At 37.9% G+C, this 25446-nt stretch overlaps 1 protein-coding gene across 2 annotated transcripts in view; it reads right to left on the bottom strand.

Annotated features, from left to right (window-relative positions):
* Positions 1-25446, bottom strand: part of IntS1 (integrator complex subunit 1) — a 480230-nt gene that overhangs the window by 371030 nt on the left and 83754 nt on the right. For both annotated transcript variants that reach the window (XM_067153509.2, XM_067153510.2), the window contains exon 6: positions 20343-20478. In XM_067153509.2, coding sequence (XP_067009610.2) covers positions 20343-20478 — 136 coding nt within the window. The remainder of the gene's footprint in view (positions 1-20342; positions 20479-25446) is intronic.

The following is a 25446-nucleotide window of genomic DNA, read 5'->3' as shown; positions in this document are numbered from 1 at the left end:
AAGCCCTCTTCCTAAGCCATATATAATTTTATATATGTCATTTCAATACAAGAACTTACTAATTTTTACAACACCCCATTTATACTTTATTCTTTGTTAAAAACCTCTTAGTATGTATATTCCTTGTATTATTAACTATTACCATAACATCTCATTTCACTTGTTATTCTTTAAAATAATACTGTCTTAGGATTTCGCCACAAATGATCTTTGCTCCAATACGGCTGATGATGACCCCTAGATGGGTCGAAACTAGTACCGTATAATTTTGTAATTTTGTGAATATATTGTATTGAAAAGGTGGAAACATTTACGTTATTATTATTATTACTTATATATTATTCTCAGTTCAATACGGACCAAAAACATGAAATTCATAACCATCAATTAGTTAAACATCACTAAAATAATTGAAACATGTTTCGCCCCCTTTGTGGGGCATCATCAGTCATATCAATAACTCAAAATTCTACCAGACGTCTGGTTGGAAAATTGTAAAAAGTTGCATGAGTGAACACATTAAAAAACTTTACAATATTTTATCATCATCAAAATATCAAATTGATTAAAAATAATTGCACTAGTGAACATGCTTGTGAATTTTCACTTAAACAAGGCTGTCATGTGTAGTAAATGACAATAGTGATAGTCTAAAATCTTATGCGATGCTAAAGTTCGAAGACAGTTTGAAATTTATACCGGTATACAAATATTGGGAATTAATGCATGTGAAATGATGTGGAAAAGCATTCCAAATTTGTGCCAATTTCATTTAAATTTGATCTTAATATTACGTTCATGATGTGGTCTAATGGAATTAGCATCAAGATGTGAAAGTTTGTATGTGATTTATGACCAGCTCATGTGAAAACGTTGCTTTACGTCGTAATTCAGCCGAGATGTCTAACTTGCATAATTATATTTTAGATCCAAACAAGTTAGTTCGCTGAAGTATCCATGGGCTATTCAACTCTTTTGGACACTCTCCATGAGACGGAGTGCCTAGTGCATATAAACAACGTTGATATTTGATTCAAATTGAGCCTATGTTGAAACAGTTGAAGTAATGGCTTTAATGAGGGCAGTTGAAGTGTCGTTAATATCTTCCCATTTGACTAATATTTTGAAGTTTTAATGGTGTGTTTCAGTTGCTGGAGTATGGGATGTAGGTTTACTAGTTGAATGGGCGACAGTCAAAACGTTGTGCGATGTATTTAATGTTGAGCTGTCTTACGTATGTGAAAATCTGAAAGGAAGGAATAAGTCCTTAATTAGTTGAGTGAAATAATGTCAGGAAAAGAAAGACTGAAAGCGTTAGAGAATTAAGAGGATATGGAGTTAAAGCGTACCTTTAGTGGTGTTGTGTTGTTAATTTATTGCTGAGAGGTTTTTGAAGCACTGACTGTCACTAACGTCTTACTCCTCATGTTGTACGTGTGACGTCGGGGCTGTGGGCCTGCGATTGGCGCTTGGGAAGGAGTTGTGTGTATTGGAGGGAGAACAGGGGCATGATAAGCTGAATGGCTTAGTGGGGGTGCTTGAAGAGGGTGTTTTGAGGACATCAACAAGTCTTTTGTCTTTCAGATTTAATTTATTAAACAAAATTATTAATTGTTCATGTAAAGAACTTCGGTTATCTATTGGATCATTTAAGTTTTTATTACTGTTGTATTTTTGGTCCAAGAAAATGTACAAATTTTCGAACTCGGTCATAAGTCTGCCTTTATCTATTCTTTTTAAAATTTGAAGGTCTTGTTCGATTGTGGTGAAACTGTGTCCTGTGTCCTTCATATGGATGCATGTTCACTAGTGCAACATATTTTTAATCAATTTGATATTTTGTTAATGATATGCAACATGTTTTTACAATTTTCCAACCAGACGTCTGGTAGAATTTTGAGGGATTGATATGACTGATGATGCCCCACAAAGGGGGCGAAACATGTCTCAATTATTTTAATGATCTTTAACACATTAACATCTTGTACTGTATTGAATAGGTTGAAGTGGGGCGAACATGTCTCAATTATTTTAATGATCTTTAACTAACACATTAACATCTTGTACTGTATTGAATAGGTTGAAGTTAAAAATAAATGTCTTACATTTATTATCAGCAGGAGAGAGTCGACCACGGGTTCAAATGCAGCAGTTAAGAAGAGCAATGTCGGAATGGAGAAGACACGTGGCGCCACATTTGTTATTAAAAATCAGACACAGATCACCCAACAGAGATGTATTGGTTCATTACCCCTCTGTTCCTCCATTATCCTTTAACTAGCTGGCCGACTTGACCCTGTCTTCCCATAGTGAGTATCTAAGCCTGCTTCCCATACTCAGCACATTCTAATTATAAATGTTTTTCATCAGCTGATATGCCCAATCTAATTTCCAGATCTTTACATACTTCACCCAGATACCTGAACTTTTTGCCCCATCCACTCTTCCCATACTTAGTGACCATCCACTATGGTCCATCATCTGGAGCAGTTTCCAACCACAGGCTGGGTCTGCTTGAAACATAAGCCTGTCCATCGTTTTCTGTCCATCCACCACTTCTTGCATGTCGTCCAGTTCCTTCCTCTTGCCTCGATGCTCTTCTTTACACCTTTCAGCCATCTGTCCCTCGGTCTCCCTCTAGGTCTCCTTCCCTTCAACCCCATTTCTAACATCTTTCTTGGTATTCTCTCTTGTCTTATTCTCTTAACATGTCCACACCATAGCGCTTTGAATTTTCTATCTTTTCCTGTAGGGCTACCTCATTTACCATTTCCCAAACTCTCTCATTCCTTACTCTGTCCATTCTCATTAAACCTACTCGACACCTTTGAAACTTCATTTCCACTGCTTGTATTCTACTTTCATCCCTCTCCTTCACCCACGTTTCTGATCCACATGTCAAAATTGGCACAAAATACCATATAATCCCAAATACCAGTTTTTCCCCCAAAATATTGGTTCTAAATCTTGGGTGCGGGTCGTATTCAAGCTGTTCATTCTCGTAAATATTTACTACGTATTGGAGTATTGACTGGAAATGAAGTAGAGTCTAAGAATGAAGTCAATCAATCAATATTCTAAAAACTAATGCCTTGTCGATGCAACCACTCTTTTCTTTCATTGGCTGTTCGTTTCAGTTCAGTGTAATTGACACAACCTAACCGCTTCTTGATGTCGTTCAAATACTTCATCCTAGGTCTTCCTCTGCCTTTCTTTCCCAGCACTTTCCCTTCAAGTATGTTAGTGATTAGAGTATTGTGTCTGATGACCGTTTCAGTTCCGTGTAATTGACATAACCTAACCGCTTCTTGATGTCGTTCAAATACTTCATCCTAGGTCTTCCTCTGCCTTTCTTTCCCAGCACTTTCCCTTCAAGTATGTTAGTGATTAAAGTATTGTGTCTGATGACATGTCCAATAAATTTTAATTTCCTGTTTTCCATTTCGCTTAAAAATCTTCTCTCTTCTTTAAATTCCCTTAAGACTTCCAGGTTGGTTTTTCTTTCCATCCAGCTCGTTCTGGTCATTTTCCGTCATATCCACATTTCAGCAGCTTCAAGTCTATTCCTTTCTAGCTTACCCAGAGTCCAACTCTCACTTCCGTACTGAAGTGTACTCCATACAAATGATTTTGCAAAGGATTTTCTGACATCTATATTCATTTGTGTGCTGGTTAAAATGTTTTTCTTGCTCATAAATGCCCGTTTTGCCAATGCTATTCTTCTCTTTACTTCCAGGACGCATCTATTATCCTCTGTTATCATACTACCAAGATAACAGAATTGTTTGACCTGATCAATTCTGCCGTCATCAATTTTGATACTGATTTTAATTTCTTCCATATTTTTCCGTACTACCATTACTTTCGTTTTCCATTTGTTTACTTTTAATTTCCATAGCTTAAGAGTGCCTGAGAGAACATTCAGCATTCTATTCATTTCTTTTTCTGAGTCTCCAATCAATACGATGTCATCTGCAAATCTGATATAATGTATCCTTTCACCATTGATTTTTATTCCTTTTCTCTTCTCCCTCATGATCTGAATAGCTTCCTCAATGAACATATTAAATAAATACGGTGATAGGGGACAACCTTGTCTAACTCCTTTCCTAATCCTGGCCTTTTCTTCTACCTGATTGATGATTATTTTTGTGCTTTGGTTCAGATACAGTTGATTAATCATTCTTATCCTTCCAGTCCAGTCCTATTTTCCTCATAGTTCTAAGCAGTAGCTCCCAGTTCACATTGTCAAAAGCTTTTTCTAAGTCAATGAAGGTAAGATAAGTCGTTCTATTCATTTCCATCCTTCTCTCCAATAGGATTTTTAATACATAAAGACACAGATGCTTGTATTGAATTTGAGTTTGTTAGTGAAAGGATGTTATCTGTGAACTTAGGAGGGAAAAAGTACAATGTGATCCAAGTCTATGCTCTACAGGGAGGATGCTCAAAAGAGGAAAAGGCCAACTTCCTTAATAACTTGGAACAACACACTGAGTATGACAATCTAATTGTAATGAGTGATTTTAATTCACACGCTGGCTCACAACGAACAGAATATGAATCCACACTGGGCCCTCATAGAATGGGAAACAGAAATGAAGAAGGAGAATATATGCTAGATCTATGCATGAAAAACCTCTGCGAACCATGTGACCTTGCCACGGTGGGGAGGCTTGCGTGTCCCAATGATGCAGATAGCCGAGCCACAGGTGCAACCATATCGGATGGGTATCTGTTGAGAGACCAGACTAACGAATGGTTCATCGAAAGGGGGGTAGCAGCCTTTCGGTAGTTGCAAGGGCGGCAGTCTAGATGATTGACTGATACGGCCTTGTAATAATACTCAACATGGCTTAGCTGTGTTGATACTGCTACACGGCTGAAAGCAACGGGAAACTAGAGCCGTAACTACCTCCCGAGGACATGCAGCTCTCTCCGTATGAATGATATACTGATGATGGCTTCCTCCCGGGTGAAATATTCCGGAGGTAAACTAGTCCCCCATTCGGATCTCCGGGTGGGGACTACACGAGAAGGGGCGATCATCAGGAAGATGGATACTGACATTCTGCGAGTCGGAGCGAGGAATGTTAGAAGTTTGAATCGTTTTGGTAGGTTAGAGAATCTGAAAAGGGAGATGGATAGGCTAAAGTTAGATGTAGTTGGTATAAGTGAAGTACGTTGGCAGGAAGAACAAGATTTTTGGTCAGGTGACTACCAAATTATTAACACAAAATCAAACAGGCGAAAAGCAGGAGTTGGTTTAATAATGAATAAGAAAATAGGGCAGCGGGTAAGCTACTACGACCAGCATAGTGAAAGAATTATCGTCGCCAAGACAGATACCAAACCAATGCCCACCACAATAGTGCAGGTCTATATGCCTACTAGTTCAGCGGATGATGAAGAAATCGAAAGAATATATGAGGAGATAGAAGATTTAATACAATATGTAAAAGGTGACAAGAATCTAATTGTGATGGGAGACTGGAATGCAGTGGTAGGCCAAGGAAGAGAAGGTAGTACAGTAGGAGAATTTGGATTGGGACAAAGGAACGAAAGAGGAAGTTGGCTGGTTGAATTCTGCACTGATCATAATTTAGTCCTTGCCAATACTTGGTTCAAACACCACAAACGATGGCTGTATACATGGACGAGACCTGGAGACATTGGAAGGTATCAAATAGACTTCATTATGATTGGGCAGAGATTCAGAAACCAGGTGTTGGATTGCAAAACTTTCCCAGGAGCAGACGTGGACTCTGACCACAACTTGTTAGTCATGAAATGCCATCTGAAGTTGAAGAAATTGAAGAAAGGAAAGAATGCAAAAATAATGGAATCTAGACATGTTGAAAGAAAAGAGTGTGAGGAATTGTTTCAAGGAACATGTTGCACAAGAACTAAATGAAAAGGCTGAAGGAAACACTATAGAGGAAGAGTGGAGAGTCATGAAAAATGAAGTCAGTAGGGCTGCTGAAGAAATGTTAGGAAGGAAGAAAAGACCAACTAAGAATCAGTGCATAACTCAGGAGATAATAGACCTGATTGATGAACGATGAAAATACAAGAATGCTAAAAATGAAGAGGGCAGAAAAGAATACAGGCGATTGAAGAATGAAGTGGATAGAAAGTGCAAGGTAGCTAAGGAAGAATGGCTGAAGGAGAAGTGCAAGGATGTCGAAGGCTGTATGGTCCTGGGAAAGGTAGATGGTGCATACAGGAAAATCAAGGAAACCTCTGGAGAAAGGAAATCTAGGTGTATGAATATTAAGAGCGCAGATGGAAAGCCACTTCTAGGGAAAGAAGACAAGGCAGAAAGATGGCAGGAGCATATCCAACAGTTGTATCAAGGTAAAGATGTAGATAATTTGGTTCTGGAACATGAAGAGGCTGTTGATGCTGATGAAACTGGAGACCCAATTTTGAGGTCAGAGTTTGACAGAGCTGTGAGTGACCTAAATAGGAACAAGGCACCTGGAATTGATGACATTCCCTCTGAATTACTGACTGCCTTAGGAGAAACCAGCATGGCAAGGTTATTTCATTTAGTGTGCAAAATGTATGAGACAGGAGAAGTCCCATCCGATTTTCGGCAGAATGTTGTTATACATATTCCCAAGAAAGCCGGTGCTGACAGGTGTGAAAACTACCGCACCATTAATTTAGTATCACATGCCTGCAAAATTTTAACACGTATTATTTACAGAAGAATGGAAAAACAAGTGGAAGCTGAGTTGGGAGATCAATTTGGCTTCAGAAGAAATGTAGGAACACGTGAAGCAATCCTGACTTTACGTCTGATCTTAGAGGATCGAATCAAGAAGGACAAGCCCACGTACATGGCATTCGTAGATCTAGAAAAGGCATTCAATAATGCCGATTGGACCAAGCTATTTATGATTCTGAAGATGATAGGGATCAGATACCGAGAACGAAGAATTAAAATCAGTCTGCAGTGATAAGAATCGAGGGCTTTGAAAAAGAAGCAGCAATCCAGAAAGGAGTGAGGCAAGGCTGCAGTTTGTCCCCTCTCCTTTTCAATGTTTACATAGAACAGGCAGTAAAGGAAATCAAAGAGATATTTGGAAAGGGAATCACAGTCCAAGGAGAGGAAATCAAAACCTTGAGATTTGCCAATGATCTTGTTATTTTATCTGAGACTGCAGAAGATCTCGAGAAGTTGCTGAATGGTATGGATGAAGTCTTGGGTAAGGAGTACAAGATGAAAATAAATAAGTCCAAAACAAAAGTAATGGAGTGCAGTCGAACGAAGGCAGGTGATGTAGGAAATATTAGATTAGGAAATGAAGTCTTAAAGGAAGTAGATGAATATTGTTACTTGGGTAGTAAAATAACTAATGATGGCAGAAGTAAGGACATAAAATGCAGACTAGCACAAGCAAGGAAGAGCTTTCTTAAGAAAAGAAATTTGCTCACTTCAAACATTGATATCGGAATTAGATGTTTTTGAAGCGTGGCATTGTATGGAAGTGACACATGGACGATAACTAGCTCAGAAAGAAAGAAAATAGAAGCTTTTGAAATGTGGTGTTACAGAAGAATGCTGAAGGTGAGATGGATAGATCGAATCACAAATGAAGAGATACTGAATCGAATTGGTGAGAGGAGATCGATTTGGCTAAATTTGACGAGAAGAAGAGATAGAATTATAGGACACATCTTAAGACACCCAGGACTTGTTCAGTTGGTTTTGAAGGAAGTGTAGGTGGTAAGAACGGTAGGGGTAGACGAAGGTATGAATATGACAAGCAGATTAGAGCAGATGTAGGATGCAATAGTTACGTAGAAATGAAAACGCTAGCGCAGGGTAGGGTGGTATGGAGAGCTGCACCAAACCAGTCTATGGACTGATGACTCAAACAACAACAGTGAGTAACACTTGGTTCAAGAAAAGGGACTCCCATAAAATCACAAGATATAGCTGGGATGATAAAACAGGTACAGTAATAGATTATATTCCGATAGATCAAAATGTATGGGAAAAGCAATGATGTCAAGGTAATGTGAAGACCTTGGTGGAGACCATAGACTGTTGGTTGTAGTTATTGCAGAGAAATGACCTCCCAAAGTCTGTAACAAGAGAGTCCCAAAAATAAAAACTTGGCAACTAACCAAGCCAAGTGTAAAGGAAGAATTCAGGGAAGGTGTCCGCAGGTTGTTGCCGAGAGAAGAACTGAAATTGGTAGATGAAGAATGGGATACTCTAAAGAAGGTTGTGGTTGGTACAGCAGAAAAAATATGTGGACGACATAGTCAAATAAGAAAATCTAAAGAAACTGCCTGGTAGAATGATGATATTGATGACTGATTGATGTTTGTTGTTTAAAGGGGCCTAACATCAAGGTCATCGGCCCCTAATGGTACGAAATGAGATGAAATGAGATGACAAATTAAAAGTCCAAAATCGTCCACTGACCAGAATTCAAAGCGTGAGGACGAATGGATGGATTGATATGAATTTAAAACGATCAGTGGATCCGACCCACAGTGCCTCACATGCACAGAAGCTGGCACAAGACAATAGTAGCACGGACCAAGGGTCTGCTTCTATAGCACGACGCCGAATCGATTAGAATATGCTCGTTGTCGAAACGGGTCCAAAATTCATCGGCCCCTCATAATGGTATTTATCGCTAGAAAAGTAGAACCATGGTATTTGCCATGTTGCGGTTCTAATCAAGGGTAGGGTAGACTCACGGTATTCCATACATTATGGTACTACTCACAGGTAATGAAATTCGCACATGTATTACTGACCTAACGTGTTTCGCACATTGTGGTGCCCTTGACAGGCAACGCAAATCCATGGTGTTCATCATCACCAAAGTGTACTAACCACAGGGACTCTTACTATCCCGTGGTGTTCCTCATATAGTGGGTACTAATCGTAGGCAAGTCAGGACCATGGGTTCCTTCATCCCATGGTGTCGCTCATATAGTGCTACTAATCACATGCACTGTAAAAGCCGTCGAGCCCTCGTTTGCTATTAATCACGAACCTATCTGGTACCCAACATAGTGGTACTACGCGCAAGTAAAGGTGACCCATGGTGTTCCCCGCGTGGTGGTACAAATCACAAGTAGTTTCATGGTTCTAATTCGATCATCCCTTGTAGTCGCCTCTTACAACAGGCAGGGGATACCATGGGTGTATTCTTCGTCTGCGTCCCCCACCCACAGTGGGTGAATGATGATATTAAAAAGGCTATCAATGACAGAAACTGTGCAAGAAGATCCCTATATCAAGCAAGAACACGGGGAGTTCAACATGAAATAGAGGAGAAGCTGTCACTTTACAGAAAGAAAAAATTACAGGTCAAACAGTTCGTTGTAGCTGAAAAGCAGAAATACAAGGAAGATCTGGCTACCAAAATAACGCAAGATGGAAATAAACTGTTATACAGTACTTTTAAGAATAGAAGAACTCAAAATGAATCTAACCAATCTGTAGAACTTCCTAATGGTGAGGTGACTAGGGATAAGACCAAAAAATTACAGGAGTTCCATAGGCACTTGGAAACTTTTCTGAACTGTTATGAAAATGTCACTCCATTAGACGACGAACCTTATGATTTTGGCAGCAAAAATACCACTGATCTGACATGGTTGGGAGTAGAAACAGCAATATCTAAGCTGAAAAACAACACATCAACTGGATCAGATGAATTAAGTGTTGGGATGATCAAAGCACTAAGAGAGGTTGGACAACAGTGGATGTACAAAGTACTAAATAGAATCTGGAAAGAGAATGTAATACCCAATGACTGGAAGCAAGGAGTCATCATCCCATTGTTGAAAAAAGGTATAACTCTGCTGTCACATGGCCTCAAAATCTACGAATCCATCCTTGAGAAAAGGATTAGCAAATATGTTGAAGCCACACTTGAGGAGGAACAACATGGATTTAGACCTCATAGATCAACTATAGACCTCATTTTTGCCACCAGAATGCTCTATGAGAAGTATTGGAAGAAAGGTAAAACACTTATAACTGTTTTTCTGGACATCGAGAATGCATATGACCATGTACCACGCAGGCATATATCGGAATGTTTGAGACATAAGAAAGTACCCGATGACATCATAGCACGGGTATAACGATTATATGATGAAACCAAGTGTTGTGTCTAGGTCCAGGATGGAAGGTCAGGTCGGCTCGAAACGAAGAGTGGAGTCCAGCAAGGAAGTTGTCTTTCACCACTTATACTCATAATCATAAGGGATAAGCTTTTAAAAGCAGTTAAAAGAAAGGATCCAACAAATAATGCCTTGGTTTTTGCTGATGATGTAATGGTATGGGGTGAGACAGAAGCGAAAGTACAAACTAGACTAGATCTCTGGCATGAAGCTTTTAGAACCTTAGGTCTCAAAATCATCAAAACGAAGACAGTTGGTTTGGTGATGAGTAGAAACTCTCCAACTGTTCATCTAAGAATTGGAGATGAGGAGATGGATATTGTAGACAACTTCCAGTATTCAGGTAGTGTTCTCTCAACAGACAATACCATACATCAAGAGATTAGCAACAGAATACAGAAAGCTTCCAAATTCTATCACAATGTACGTCAAATACTTTGGGGTGAAACATTCCCGTTAGTTTCCAAGATCAGCTTGTACAAAATATATCTAGTAATTATACTGACATATGGCCTGGAAGCAGCAACACTTACAGGACCAACAAAGAGTCTTCTGGCCACAGAATTAATTAAACTTCAAAAAAGCCATGGATCACGAAGGGTATATGGATGTCAAAAACGTATCAGATGTAAGACTTTTCAGGCGTTTGCTCTATTAACCAACGTTTCGTCTTAGGTCTGACACTAGACTCATCAGAGTGGGATGTGTCAGACCCTACAGTATTCTGACGAAATGGTGTAACTACAGTGAAAACGTGCACCCTTAGATTCTCCAAGTGCTGTCAGTGGTGCCGTAGTTTCTATGGACATAACGTTCATTGAAGGGCCGTTTTGACAGATTGTCAGTGTTGTGTGGGAAGGGTGGGATAAGATAACACAAAAGGAAGACCACAATGGTTTAGTTAATAAACAAAAGGAAGAGATGAATAAAAAGATAAATACAGGTGATTCAGTCAGGAACACAGATCAAACACAAAGGGAGGAAAGGAACGGGTCATTGTAAGTAACAGAAGGGAATAAACTTCTGTTAAATAATATGTAATTAGTTATACCAAAGCTCAACTAATTTATAATGTTTTTTTCCTTTTAATGCTAGCTAGGTATGCTAATTGTCAGGAGTCTGTCGAGGCTGCAGTGCGAAAGTATCTTCCACTTCCACCTCATCATCACACGTATCACTCAATGTCTGCCACATCATCATCAGTGATTTCTTTATGCACTAACACGTTGACGTAGTCGGCAAGATTCATACTTGTTGGCACATCAAACTTTTTCCACGAAAGCTTTTAGTTTTCCTCTGTTTCTGCTGAAGATCTGTTCAGATTAGGTCCCAAACTCAAAGACTGTATGTTGACAATCTGGCCTTTATGGATATCTTGGCCATTTTTGCCAACATTGATTGGCAATAAAGGAGATCAACCAGCTGAAAAAGTAGGACTTCAGGTCTCCTTGGAGAAAATGAATAACACTGATGGACCATATTATCTACAAGACTTACCGTATAAACCCTAATACCACTTGCCACCGAGTAAGACCCGCACCCTAAATTTGAGACGGCAAAATACGAAAGAAAAAAAGAAAAAACGAAAAAATCAAATAACTTACATAGCTATTCAATTTTCTTCAAATGTACCACAAATATAAATTCAAACAGCTTACAATTAATAAAATCATCACAAACATTGTAAATAAAATCGGTCGAATACTCAGATCATTCACAATTCACCATCGTCATCTGAAGTTTCACCACAGAAAATTTCGTTGCTGGCATCCTTCCACAAATAGTCGTCGTCACTACCGTCCACTGAATTTGAAATTCCACATTTCTTAAAGCTTTTGGACACTAGATCGTTGGGAATGCGCGCCCATGCGGTCTTGACCCAGCTGCATATTAGTCCCACTTCAGGCCTCTTCACCTGTCCGGTTGGTGTTAACACATGATCCATTCGATAATAATCTATAAGTTTAATTTCCGTATTGATTATATTCACAAATATGAAGTTTTGAAGCTTCCACCTAATCCCGGCTCCATGGCTAAATGGTTAGCGTGCTGGCCTTTAGTCACAGGGGTCCCGGGTTCGATTCCCGGCAGGGTCGGGAATTTTAACCATCATTGGTTAATTTCTCTGGCACGGGGGCTGGGTGTATGTGTTGTCTTCATCATCATTTCATCCTCATCACGACGCGCAGGTCATCTACGGGTGTCAAATCAAAAGACCTGCATCTGGCGAGCCGAATATGTCCTTGGACACTCCCGGCACTAAAAGCCATATGCCATTTTATTTTCAGTATATATATTCATATATATTATTGTTCTACAGTACTGGATTCGACCTTGTGAAGGTCATCTTCAGCTGACATAACATACAAATGAAACATCACAATAAGAATGTCACATGATATGGGTAAAAACACTGTCATTACAAATGTTCTAGTTTAAATAATCATCTACATTAACTGATATAATAATTAAAACTTAACATTACTATGTACATGAATGATGTAGTCTATGTTAAAATACGTTTTTCTTAAATTTATAAAGGTTTCACATAGTATGGGTTATTTTGAATGTTCTTTAGTGTCAGGGAGTGTTCAGCTGAAAATTCATTACAGAAAACCTCTTGCAATTACTGTATACCTTCATTTTCCTATCTAATAACTGTGATGTTTGGGACATCACTGCATATTTTTAATTATTGAACTATGAAATTAATTGATAAGATGTGTATATTTAATCACTGATAGGTCATGTTTAAATTAATATGTGTATGTATATATAGGGTTTTATCATCCATTTCAATCATCATTTCATTTCTTTGTATCGCGGCTATAACGTATTCTGAACGAACAAATTATTGGGTAAAGTATTTCAACATCATGCATATTTATAACTTGCAGTAAATTTTCCAATAGCCATGTGAGGTGACCAGAGTCAGCAGGATAATTTCAGCCCAATTCCAGGAAAAGTACGTCGTCTAGGTTACGAGAGACCTTACCCTCTCTACCTCATGAAGAGACAGTTGATACATTATTAACACCCACTTTTCAAACTCCGCTTCGGGACGCTTTATTTCAGCGGGAAAGTTCAGCCTATGTGAATGAACGTAATGAAGCAACGTGATGGATTCACAGCAATACATTGGAGAAGGGATGAGACCTCAAATCTTACTGGACCATGTGATATGGCTGATGGAAGGAGACTTTTGAACCGATATATACCACCGACAAGAGCTGGAGTAGACATTCAGATTCAGATTCTTATTAGCATTAGCAGTCGTTTTCACATTCATACTCGTATTCCTACTCGTGAGCAGATTGTCACGTGTATTCGGACATTCTGTTTCTGATTCTCACGCTTGGAAGACACTCTTACTACGATTCTACGTCTATACATCGGAGAAGATTTTAACTTAGTTCACTTCTCATCTGAGTATATTCTACTCAAAAGTTACTCTCATTGGGACTTGTTATCTCAATGACGAGAGGTAGTCAACGGGAGACCGGTTCTGACTAGTATAGGGGAGGAGAGCTTTCATTATGAATTTAGCTACGCTACTATTCCGTAATACGGAAGAATACAAATGTATTCTCTCCATGAACATAACCCATGGTGGTTTTGCACTTAAAATTAGGACTCATTACGACTTTATGTAAGGAGTACAGTAGGAAGTGTTAAGGACAGGAAATGTAGAAGTAGGACTGGAATCCAACAACAGAGAAGGCAGCCGGTACGAGATCCACATATCATCAGCTTCAAGACAACAGAGTCTACATATGGTGAGCTTATGGCATAAGTTACTGCAAGTCTTCGCGCAACAGTTCATTTTTAAAATTAATTTCATTCAATTTTTCTTTTGTTTCCGTAAGTTCAGATGTCGTTAAAACGCCGTTACGTCACGTTTTTCATCTTAATAAATAGCTGTTTTAATTTGTATTTTATGAAATGATTATTAATGATCCTTAAATTCCAAGTTAGTGTACTTAATGGTTTGTGTTCCGTTCACCTCACCCCTGGGAGTTTTTTGAGTCTCATTACGTATTATTATTATTATTATTATTATTATTATTATTATTATTATTATTGTTATTATTATTATTATTATTATTATTATTGTTATTATTATTATTATTAATTATCTACTTTTGTTTTCAAGCCATAAGCTTGAAGACTGGCGCCCTTGGGATACTGTTTCTGGAGAAACAATGACATATCATTTATTTATTTTTAATATTAAAGTGACCCGCCACGTTATAATTTTGTCATACATCTGTGGGCCAAGTGGGTACGACACATATTGTCGCCACAACTGAGGGGCTCGTAAATCATTAAGTACTGGTATAGAAGGATAAAATCAGTAGTTTGGGGGTAACTGTTGTGTATCCACAGTATATTTTTCTTGTGTGTTTGATTTTGGGGGTAACATGGCTGAGCAAGAGGAGAAAGACATGACGCTGCGTAGTGGACACGTGCTGAAGGGTAGTACTTTAAGTAATTCTAAGGAAGAGTTAGATAAATGTGTAGAGGAGGAAACTGATATTAGGAGCAAAGATAGCGAAGGGAATAAGAGTAGGAATGACGAAGTTACGTTAGATTCAGAAGACAGAACGATGGGGGGCAAGGCGGAGGTTAGCCCAAACATTGAGAGTAATAATACTCAGTTACTTGAAATGATGCAGTTAATGTTGAGTAAGATAGAGGACAGTAAATCTGAAATAAAAAATGAAATGGAACAAAATAAATTTGAAATAAAAAATGAAATAAAAAAGGAATTGGAACAAACTAAATCAGAAATCAAAAATGAAATAGAACAAACTAAACGAGAATTACGTAAGGCATTGAACGAACACAAGGTCGAAGCTAATAAAAGGATGGACGAACATAGCAAACAGTTACAAGAATTATTTAAACAAAATGAAAGATTTAACAAGCAGATAGAGGACCAGAAAGAGACAACTAAGCAAAACAAACAAGAGGTAGAAAAGAAATTTGTAGAACAAAGGAGTGAATTGTTGGGATTAATGGAAAAAGAAAGCAACAACACCAGAAAGGAGTTAGAGACACAGGTGACAAGTATTAATAATAAAGTTGATACCCAAACGGAAGAAATAAAAGAATTTAAAGATCAGGTACAAAGCAATATCGATACGGTTAAGTGTATAATAGAAGACAACACTAGGGAACAAAGAGAAAAGTTTGCGATGGTAGAAGGCAATACAGTGGAAATTAAGACATTGAAAGAAAAACAGAACACTGTAGTGAATGAAATTGAAGAGATAAAGATGTAGAGAACCGCATAGCAATGGCAGAAGCATGCATACGACGAGAAGTAAGAGAAAGGCAAGGTAACACTGAGAGGCAAAGTCATGGAGGGATTTACAGTAAGGAAATCGAATTACTGAAGTTCAATGGGAAACAAACTAACCCACTAGAATTTCTGAAAATAGTAGAAAAACGGTTTGGGAAACGGATTGAGGAAGGGTTTATGGACTGGGAAGAGGCGATCGACATTATTGATCATGCTTTTGTGGGAGAGATGCGTTCCTGGTTTTCAGTCTATAAAAGTAACATGAAAAGTCTGAAGGAATTTAAGACGAAGTTCACAGACAAATACTGGAACGAAAACGTTCAAAGCCGTGAAAGAGAAAGGGTAGTATTCGGGAAATTCAAACATAATGAATGTGTCTCTATGACCGAGTATTTTTTGTCACATGTTATGATTTGCGAGAATTTAGACGGAATCACGGCTGATTCAGATGTAGTCAGATTACTGTTATGACATTTTCCAGACAGGGTACGCGAAGCAGCGTGTATGCAAAGTATTAAAACTATTCAAGAAATGGAGCAGTTATTAGGGAGTTTTGATGCACTAGGAAACATTGGGAATAGAACAGGAAACTCACATAATTTTGTTCCTCATAGTGAACCAAGGGACAATAGGAGACAGCCAAACTACGAGAATCGTAATCAGTTTCAACCAAGGCATAATGGTAGGGGTGGCACACCTGAAAATAGAACGGGAAATACCCAACAAGTCAGAGGACAAGGTACTAACGAGCCAAGTGTAGGTACACGATCACAACCTTTAAACTAAATGCAGGCTGTAATGATGGGTCAGAATTCTAACCTTACCAGGAAGTAGTTAGGAATTGTGTTATGAAACTATTGCCATATGACCTAGATGTTAAGGAAGACCTTATGTGTGAACCAGATAATAATTATTTAGATTCGGGTGATGAAGTGATTAATCCTGTGGTTCAATTAGAAGTTTGGGAGGCGTATGTTAACGCATTAATTGATACTGGAAGTCAGAAATCATGTATTAGTTCAGAATGGTATGACTCTTTAGTTAAACAGGGTATTATGATAGAAGAGATGCCTGTTAAGTCTACATTCATTATTACAGCTGTTGGTAAAAAAGTCGAAACAAATATGCACGCAGGTTGCGGTGCCGATTTGTATAGAGGGTTTTATTTCAGTACAGGTATGTTTGGTTATTCCTCGCCTGGTATTTGATCTCATCTTGGGATGTGACTGGCTGACTTTAAAATCGGCTCAGTTAGATTACCATGATGCTACAGTAAATCTGAAGTGGGATAATAAGTATGTCAAACTCGAACTGAGAAATTAAATTCAGAGGAAAACGAATGTTTGTGCTATGTGGAGTGTTATTGAGGTTTCTAGATATGAGGAGAAACCCAGTGAGGGGTTTAATTTATGCCAGTTGTGGTTGAAAGAGGATCAGAAGGATGCCTTATTTGAAGCTGCGAGTAACAGTAAATTAGAGGAAGTCCAGAGGGACGAATTGTTGGCAGTGTTATGTGAACACGCCGAGAGTTTTTCTAAGAAACCTGGTAAAACACATGTTTATGAACATTCTTTTTCAGTGCTGAATGACAGTCCTTTCAGCGGGCCACGGTATGCTATCCCACTCAAATATGCCAAGGCAGTTGACGATCAGATACAAGCTATGTTAGCTGATGGAATAATTGAAGTGTCTAATAGCCAGTATGTAAATTCTTTAATCATTGTGCCTAAGAGTGATGGGAGCGTCAAGACTTTGTACTGATGGGAGGGATATGAATAGACGTATTTGTACTGACCAGTTAAAATCACAGACTATTGAAGAGTTAATTCAGGGCTTTGAGGGTAAAAAATGGTTTTCATCTGTTGATTTAAGAAGTAGTTTTTGGCAGATTCCTTTGAGAGTGGAGGACAGGCCTCTGACAGCATTTAGTCATAAGTACAGCTTGTATAAGTTTCAGCGCGTTCCTTACGGGACGAAGACTAGTTCTGCAGCCTTAATTAGAGCATTAAATATTGCATTCGGTGATTTCGCCACGATTTTTATTGATGATATGGCTGGAGTTTTAAATCAAGGACCTTATCGTATACATAAGAAACTAGGACCTTGTGCTTATAAATTATCTGACGGTGATTGCATTTTATTGGGTTCATTCAACATTCGGAGTTTACGTAAATATATTACGAGGCCGGTGGATTTTCCATAGTGCTGGATTATAGGTCAGTGAGCCAGGCCATGCTTATCTCTTATATAATATACACCTGTTGCAGCATGGAGTGACTGCTCTCTGGTAGGTGGAGTTTCCCAAGTTTTGTTTTGCTTGCTACACGATGTGTGTGTGTATACGATTGACATGAGTTCATTACCAAGGTTACGTCTGTTCTCTTTACTTAACGCCATGTATGGGTAATCTAGTATTTGATTTTATATAACGAGGATCATTAATATTGCAGTTTAAAATTTGTAAATTCCCCGTAGACTATAAGAAGTCATCATAAAGACTTGCAATAATTTTACCCTAGGCTAAAACCACGTGAATGTGTTAGCGTGTGTAAAGTGCTAGTCATACAGCAAGAACGTATAAACACTTGAAAGAGTAATACGATGCATTTTGTTTGTGTAAATTTTGCACAGATCTAAATTGAATTGTCAAGTATTGCATACACTGGATTCATAAAATCAGCAAGAGATGACGAACATTTGAGAAAGTGAGACATCAGAAACTCGCTAAGGTGTAATATTGTAATTAATGGAAATTTTGAAGTGTTATATATTATTTGTTATTAAGTTGTAGGTGGAATCATCAAGTTGTAATTTTGTAAAATAGTGTTATGTTGTATACATTAATGAATGAATGTACAGTGGTTTTGAAAACAAGTGAAACGTAAGTGGCAAAGTGCGGGTGTGAGCCCTCAACGAAGTACTGCTTGTTTCAGGCTCAGAGGGGCGAATGTGATGTTTGGGACATCACTGCATATTTTTAATTATTGAACTATGAAATTAATTGATAAGATGTGTATATTTAATCACTGATAGGTCACGTTTAAATTAATATGTGTATGTATATATAGGGTTTTATCATCCATTTCAATCATCATTTCATTTCTTTGTATCGCGGCTATAACGTATTCTGAACGAACAAATTATTGGGTAAAGTATTTCAACATCATGCATATTTATAACTTGCAGTAAATTTTCCAATAGCCATTGTGAGGTGACCAGAGTCAGCAGGATAATTTCAGCCCAATTCCAGGAAAAGTACGTCATCTAGGTTACGAGAGACCTTACCCTCTCTACCTCATGAAGAGACAGTTGATACATTATTAACACCCACTTTTCAAACTCCGCTTCGGGACGCTTTATTTCAGCGGGAAAGTTCAGCCTATGTGAATGAACGTAATGAAGCAACGTGATGGATTCACAGCAATACATTGGAGAAGGGATGAGACCTCAAATCTTACTGGACCATGTGATATGGCTGATGGAAGGAGACTTTTGAACCGATATATACCACCGACAAGAGCTGGAGTAGACATTCAGATTCAGATTCTTATTAGCATTAGCAGTCGTTTTCACATTCATACTCGTATTCTTACTCGTGAGCAGATTGTCACGTGTATTCGGACATTCTGATTCTGATTCTCACGCTTGGAAGATACTCTAACTACGATTCTACGTCTATACATCGGAGAAGATTTTAACTTAGTTCACTTCGCATCTGAGTATATTCTACTCAAAAGTTACTCTCATTGGGACTTGTTATCTCAATGATGAGAGGTAGTCAACGGGAGACCGGTTCTGACTAGTATAGGGGAGGAGAGCTTTCATTATGAATTTAGCTACGCTACTATTCCGTAATACGGAAGAATACAAATGTATTCTCTCCATGAACATAACCCATGGTGGTTTTGCACTTAAAATTAGGACTCATTACGACTTTATGTAAGGAGTACAGTAGGAAGTGTTAAGGACAGGAAATGTAGAAGTAGGACTGGAATCCAACAACAGAGAAGGCAGCTGGTACGAGATCCACATATCATCAGCTTCAAGACAACAGAGTCTACATATGGTGAGCTTATGGCATAAGTTACTGCAAGTCTTTGCGCAACAGTTCATTTTTAAAATTAATTTCATTCAATTTTTCTTTTGTTTCCGTAAGTTCAGATGTCGTTAAAACGCCGTTACGTCACGTTTTTCATCTTAATAAATAGCTGTTTTAATTTGTATTTTATGAAATGATTATTAATGATCCTTAAATTCCAAGTTAGTGTACTTAATGATTTGTGTTCCGTTCACCTCACCTCTGGGAGTTTTTTGAGTCTCATTACGTATTATTATTATTATTATTATTATTATTATTATTATTAATTATCTACTTTTGTTTTCAAGCCATAAGCTTGAAGACTGGCGCCCTTGGGATACTGTTTCTGGAGAAACAATGACATATCATTTATTTATTTTAATATTAAAGTGACCCGCCACGTTATAATTTTGTCATACATCTGTGGGCCAAGTGGGTACGTCACTTAACTAGTACATTTTTTATCTATAAATTCATGCTGAAGTAATGTAGATCATGCAATTGATATAACAGCAGCTGAATTCTTAAGAACTGACTTATTTCAGGATAAATTAACTTCTGAGGTCCTTTTAATTTTGTTACACTGGTACTTTACTGTATTATCCAAATGAATCTCTACTAGTACTCCAGAAAGAACTAGGCAATCAGGAAATGTTTGCTCTGAAATAGCGCTTAATACAAATTTTGACCAGGCTGTTAAAATATTTTATTTGTGATTTTGTGTTAGACTTCTACAAATAATGGATAAATCAAAATATAACAACAGTGGGTTTTTATGATTATTATAATACTCACCTCTACCAATCCACAACTTGCAGAAAGGAGACGCAGAAAATTACGAGTTATGCTGTCAGTGGGTTGTCGACGGTTGAGCTGCTCTCGCACTGCCTCCATCACTATAGCCTCGACAGACTCCTGACAATTAGCATACCTAGCATTAAAAGAAAAAACATTATAAATTAGTTGAGCTTTGGTATAACTAATTACATATGGTTTAACAGAAGTTTATTCCCTTCTGTTACTTACACTGACCCGTTCCTTTCCTCCCTTTGTGTTTGATCTGTGTTCCCGACTTTTAATCACCTGTATTTATCTTTATATTCATCTCTTCCTTTTGTTTATTAACTAAACCATTGTGGTCTTCCTTTTGTGTTATCTTATCCCACCCTTCCCACACAACACTGACGATCTGTCAAAACGGCCCCTCAATGAACGTTATGCCCATAGAAACTACGGCACCACTGACAGCACTTGGAGAATCTTAAGGTGCACGTTTTCACTGTAGTTAGACCATTTCATCAGAATACTGTTGGGTGCTTCTGCTGTATAAGCATAAAATATACTACTTATGAGCATAAGTCAAGAACTCTTCTTTCAAGGCACTGATAAGACAGCCACATTCCAACATAACCTGAGGCTAAGTCTCAGCTGTGAAGTGAGTGGAAAAGTACGTGCATGCGGACAGGAAGAGTGTGGGTTCGAGAGACAGGCTTGTGTCATTCCTGTGAATATTTAGCATGTCTATAATTATAGCGTATGAAATTTAGATGATGAATCCGCATGGGATGTTCTTATGGAAGACTAGTTCCGAAATTGAGGGCGAGGATGACAATTACGCACCAAGTGAACATGACCACTCTGCGGGCAAGTAAACCTAGATAATGAGCTAATTTTAAAATTTGTGTCAGGTGGGTTCTGTAACATAGTTTTATATCGCTCCCTAAAAATATGGGTTGTTTCCCGTGTAGAGATGACAACCTGCAGCAACTCGATGCAAGTCTGTCATCGTGCAACTAACGACGGGAAAGCAAATTACTGGTTGTAAACAAGGATCAATTAGGTTAGAATCTGTATAAGTATGTTTTAGTAGATGGTTCTTCAATATTTGTCGAATTTCAAAATATTAACCTAACTGGCATCAGAATGTTTCTTAGTAGAGCTTATAATCTTCGTAAATTTATATTTAAAAATTGCTGTGCTATTATTATGATAATTAAAACTAATTTTCATGTAGAGGAATGTGTGATTTTTCTAAAGTTTCCTAAAGTTATTGTAATCATTGCTTTCCCTAGCAATGAAAAAATTCAAAAACCATTTAAAGCCCTAGGGTAGGGTAGCTGGTAAACAGAAACGAGCTTGAAATGGATGCAGAAGAACTGGGATTAATGAAGAGAGAGCCTATCTTTTGTTTTTCATGTTTGGCCTCGTCTCCTCTTCCCGCACCAACCTGGAAAGGTTCCATTTATGGCGCAGTGACACATTTCTTTATCGTTTGTATTTGTCTGTACTCCAGAAATGCCTGTTGACATGGTTCGTAGGATCTAGGAATCCATATCGCATTTCACTGCCTTCAGGATCTTGTTCCAATAGTTTTGACACTTATTCAGCAGAATATTTCCATGGTAGCAATTGAGGTGCCAAGCTCACAACAAACATGGAAGTATGGATCTGAATGTAATATCGTCGCGTTGGTACTGGCACGTACCATGGTACAAAATTTCACCACACCTGCATCTCCAAAAACTGTAAAACTAATGAAATTATTATATTATTTATTACTGTGGACTGACTTTTTGTTTGAGTGACACTGATTAATGTGAATATGAAGATGAGAGATATTGCCAGGAGTGTGGGTAAATACAAACTGTAAATAATTGAGACTCCTCCTCGTCCGGAAGAAGACAAATCTTATAAAGAAAGACACCGTAGTAAAGAGGAAGACCACCCAGTCACTTTTTGTAACACATCACTCCCAGCAGAGAAAAGTTTCCAAGCCACGTATGTCCAGAGTGTGTGAAACGAGTTGGGAATACAGGAATTACGGTGGACCTCCACTACTTGCTTTGAAAAGTATCCATCCTTAGTGACTACCATCAAAATATTTGTTCCTGTAAAATGTAATTTATTGAAAAAGATACCTCTCTTGCGACAATCATGTGAATTTTAACTCACCCCTGCAAGTTCCTATTTTCATTTCTTGGTTTGTGCACAAAAAATAACAAACAGGCCTAACCAACTTGTAAAATCTGAAGGCCATGTTCAAATTTATTAACACATACAGTTCATGAAATAAAAAATGTAAAATAAAATCATAATTGCTGTGATTGAGACAAGAATATAAAAATCAAAAAACTTACAATATGATAGGCAAAATCATTAAACAAAGATAACCTAAAATTTCAGTCCAAGACAATAAATGATGAGTCAAAGCCTTCTAATGGTACAAACCAAGGCAACAGTATGCACGAGTGATTGAATCAGAGGTAGCTGCTGTAGTGGGGAAATGGCTCTCTTCTCGACCTAGTGAATGTAATAGAAGGATGCAGTGAGAACATCAGACCTTTTACCTCGAATCGGCTGTCTGAGTAACACAGTTGACTGCAAGATGGGTAAGACACGAGATTAAGCTAATTTGATCGCGACCAGAAGTATGGGCCACTCCAACTCTCAAGTCGTACAGGCACTGGGCTTTCCAAAGGTCACCGTATCAAGAGTGTATCGTAACCACCACTGCTGGGCCAACTGTCATTGTGTACGACACGCTGATGACACGGGTTGCCGTCAGCTAGTTCGGATAGTAAGACCAGATAGACAGGTAACAGTGCAGCAAATCAATGCAGAATGATGATGTGTAAGCACCCATATAATCCAGAACCATGCAAAGGAACGCCGCCACTGGATGCACAAAGTACGGAAAAAGGTCCCCAGGACAGACAAGTCGCGGTACCAGTTGGTACAAGCTGATGGCCAATTACATGAGGCAATGAATCCTTCTTGCAGCAGGGTTCAGTTCAGGCCTGTGGTGGTGTCCACGTGTGATACACATGGTATACATCTAACAATGTCCCGCACCAGCGAATGTTACAGCACCCTGCATGGAACGTGTACAATGCTCCCGAACTGTAGCTGACTGGTTCGATGAGCAATCCACGGATGTGAAGATGCTTGCCCGGCTGCCCGAAGAGCTCTCATCTCAATCCCATTGTGCACATCTGCGATGCTGTCAACAGGTATGTGCTTGCCTTGGACCTTGTTCCGACAAATCTCTGTGGATTACGGGAAGCTGTGCAGCGATCATGGATCAGTATGGGTCTCTAATGCTTCCGGCTATGCCACATGGCAACCACCAAGTCAATAGGATGTTCCTACATGCTACAAGCCAAGTATGTCTAATTCAATTACGTATGAAAGTGTAACTACAAACACACTGATGGAAAAAATATCTAAAACACCAAGAAGGGATTGTGCTAGATTAACAAACATTGCTAGGCATTTATACATCTGAACGATGACGCTGATTCAGATTTCCTGCAAATCACATTAGTATGGTGCTAGTAGCGGCCACATGACATTGCAAATCGGGTTTGCTTTTAATATGAGCTGTACTGTGCGAGAGCGTTAGTTACCTTTGAGTCTGTACAGAGTGACTGTGAGAGGGTCAAGAATGCCTTTATTCATTCAGTCATTTATTTAGCTTCCATAGACTGTACAATTACATATTTTGAAATATGCCAACAGTATAGGAGTTGTCAAGCGATTTCTTAATACTAACAATAATATATGCACAATAATGAACATTTTGAAAGAGAAGAAAAAGAAAAAATAGAAACACCAAATAAGTCAATGTTAGGACAGCACATCTTTTAAAAATAATGAATAATATTAATAACCAATATTTACAAGACAAAATAAAAATAAAACTCTATGAGTGTGGTCTTAATAATACGTACATAATCAATGTGATATTAACATATTTTTAAGGCTATATATTAAGAACGTTTACAAGTTAATGAGTAATAGCATCATTACCAGCACTTCATCATATATTCTTCTGTACTATAGAAGCAGCTACTCAGCAGGAGATTTTTTAAAGCTATGGTAAATGAACTGACAGGACTAACATCTTTAATCTTATTTGGAAGCTTATTATACAATCTGATTCCAACAGAGTCTACATGTCTCAAGGCAATGGTTTTACTCTTGTGCTTGATAAAAATATTATTTCTTGTTCGCGTCTGGTAATTGTGACTGTCAAAATTCTTTCTGAAGTGATCAATATCTTTTTTCATGTGTAGACTGCATTGCATGATGTATATGCTTGGTACTGGGAGTATCCTTAGTCTCTTAGATAATGGTCTGCAATGATCTAACCTGTTACGTCTCGATATAATTCTGATAGCTCGTTTCTGTATTCGAAAAATAACATCAAGATTTGATTTGTAGCAGCCCCAGAGACCAATAGCATAAGTGATGACTGAAAGAAAATATCCAAAAAATGCTATTCTAACATATTCTTTATTACAACTGTTAGACAAAATCCTTAAGGCAAAACAAACATAACTCTGAGATTTCCCTATTTTTTAATATGACACTCCCATCTTAATTTTTCATCTATATGGACACCTAAAAATTTTGTGGTCAACATATTTTCAATTGCATTTGCATTTAATATAAGGTTGTGTTTTTTTGCAGTTTTGTCATGGTAGTTAGATACCTTGAATTCCATGTATTTGGCCTTTTTTAGGTTCAATGTCAATTTGCTTTTCCTGAACCATGATTCAAATCAAATCAAAATCTCTTTATTTGCAAATGAGGTGTCTACCTCGGTGGCAAATGGTACACTAAAATACATTATTGTCAAGCACTAAATATTAAATTAACAAGAGAAGAAAATTTTTCCTATAATACAATATTATACAATTTACGCTAACAATGTTTTCTATTAACACACAGCTCATCCTTAATAAATTTATATTGTTTACAAAATTCTAATTATAATATCTCCTGTACTACTTACAAATATAGACAACTGATATACAGTATGTGGAATTGCTTCAAATGATACTATAAAACTGGTATAACATTAATATTTACATTGCATTTATTTATTTATTTACTT

The sequence above is a fragment of the Anabrus simplex genome, chromosome 9, assembly GCF_040414725.1.
Source record: "Anabrus simplex isolate iqAnaSimp1 chromosome 9, ASM4041472v1, whole genome shotgun sequence".
In the NCBI taxonomy this organism is placed as follows: Eukaryota; Metazoa; Arthropoda; class Insecta; order Orthoptera; family Tettigoniidae; genus Anabrus; species Anabrus simplex.
Note: the sequence above shows the minus strand (reverse complement) of the source record. Positions and strands in the feature narration are given on the sequence as shown.